The following is a 1,962-nucleotide window of genomic DNA, read 5'->3' as shown; positions in this document are numbered from 1 at the left end:
CCAATCAGAAGGACGTCATTTCCGTTGTGCTCGATGGCCAGAAAACGCTCAAACCGGAACTTCTTATGACACGGTCAATCAGAGAAGCGTTTCGTGAGTATAAAAGTGACCATCCCGACTACGGCATCGGATTGACGAAGTTTTACTCTCTGCGACCCCGATCGGTTAAATGCAATCCCCAGCAAGAAGCGTGCGTTTGTGTGTACTGCGCAAACTATAACCTCTGTGTCGCCTCTCTACAGAACGCTGCTGGCTCACAACTTGACGCAGCGGAATTGAAGCATTCATTTGCAACCCGCCATCGCGCCAGTGCCTTTTAAGCGAATGTGACCATTGTCCCAAAGGCCAGTCTCTTACACTCAAAAAACTCAACATTTCCGAGGATGAAGAGATAGTTTTGGCAGCATGGGAGTCAGGCGAGCTCGCGAAAAAGACTTTAGATCCGGTCACTTTTATGGAAGAGCTTCGTGTGTCGGTCTCAAGGTGGATCATTCACAACCATATCAGACAGACGCAAGGCAAAGTCATCTATGAAGAAAAGCAGTGCGCGCAGCGTGGTAGCATTGTCTTCCACTTTGACTTTGCTGAACACTGGACTGTTATCCTTCTTGACGAGATTCAAGCGTACCACTGGAAACAAAAAACAGGTCTCAATATTTACGTGTGCGGTGACGACTAGAAAGTCGACATACACTTTTGCCGTCATCAGTGACGACTTGCATCGTGACTCCGCTCATGCCTGTCTGGCTGTACAAAAAGTGAGAGAGTGGGTCGATGACAACCTTGCTGTGTACTCTTATTTGACTTATGTAAGTGACGGTGCCGCCAGTCACATCAAGAATCGCTTCCAAGTTCATGAATTCAAAAAAAAATGTTTTTACCAAGGCCCAATGGCCACTGGGCACGTAAAAAACGGTTGTGACGGAGTTGGAGGGCTTGTCATACACCAAGCAACGCTTCACAACTTGAGACAGCTCCCAGGAAAGGCCATACAGTCTGCAAAACGCATGGTGAACAGTCTTTCCCAAAAACTAAAAGGAATGCATTTCACAATTCTGGACGAAGACGAGGTTGTTGAGTTCCGTGAGCGCAAAAATGACGGGTGGGTGGGAGAGCGCGCCTTTCCTGGTATTCAGTCGTGGCATGTGTGGCTATGCAAAACATCAGAAGCTTCGACCTGTGACTTGGAAGTGGCACGGACTGTCGGGTCCCCTTGGAAGAAACTCTAAGTGCGCACTGTCAGAAAATGTTTGCGTCAAAATCTGTCCATTTTGAAACCTATGAATTGCAGAACTGTGTTGTATGTGATGTGTAATTTATTATATTAAATGCTAAATTTTTAATAACGTGCCAAAGATGTGACACACTATTACTTGCTATACTCGAATTAATAAAAAAATACTTTTCTCTTAGAGTAAGAAGTCGCAATAACTGCGTTGCACCACAGGGGTACACCGTGCTTATCTTCGCGGAAGGGGCTCGGTAGAGGTGCTCTATCTATTACACCATCAATATAATGCAACATGTTTTTAATGGATATTACCCCCAAATAGAGTAGAATGACTGGTCAGAGTTTAAAAAAAATCGAGAACGGGATTTCTTTTTTAATCGCCCTTAAAATATTTCTATTTTGGTGCTTGTCTCGTGTTTGCTTGCCAAAATCTCCCCAGCTCGCGCTTAAATAAATTTGAATTTTAGTGAATGTACTTCCATTTATGAGTAGTGTATTTACTTAACATATGACGTTTCTGACTAAATTATTTCCTAAGATACGGGCCTGCAAAGTTGGGGGAAAAACGGACAAGGAGCCGAAATTGATGCTTTTTATTTATTTTTCAAAACATACTAAACAATAACAATATTTTTTTTTTCGGATTTATAAGTACATATAGATTGTGCTAAAATATTATGAAACTCACCTAAAAAGTATAACTTCGGTTATTAATCACCAAAGTTGCCCCC

General features: G+C 42.9%; 1 protein-coding gene across 1 annotated transcript; it reads left to right on the top strand.

Annotated features, from left to right (window-relative positions):
• Positions 1-707: 707 nt before the first annotated feature.
• LOC120837688 lies at positions 708-1,229 on the top strand (the record flags this gene model as incomplete). The annotated part of the gene is made up of 1 exon (XM_040207229.3): positions 708-1,229. A coding segment is annotated over one exon (522 nt), but the record flags the coding sequence as incomplete, so codon positions are not given.
• Positions 1,230-1,962: the final 733 nt, after the last annotated feature.

Source organism: Ixodes scapularis, unplaced genomic scaffold, assembly GCF_016920785.2.
Source record: "Ixodes scapularis isolate PalLabHiFi unplaced genomic scaffold, ASM1692078v2 ptg002013l_1__unscaffolded, whole genome shotgun sequence".
In the NCBI taxonomy this organism is placed as follows: Eukaryota; Metazoa; Arthropoda; class Arachnida; order Ixodida; family Ixodidae; genus Ixodes; species Ixodes scapularis.
This window is presented reverse-complemented; position numbering and strand designations above follow the sequence as displayed.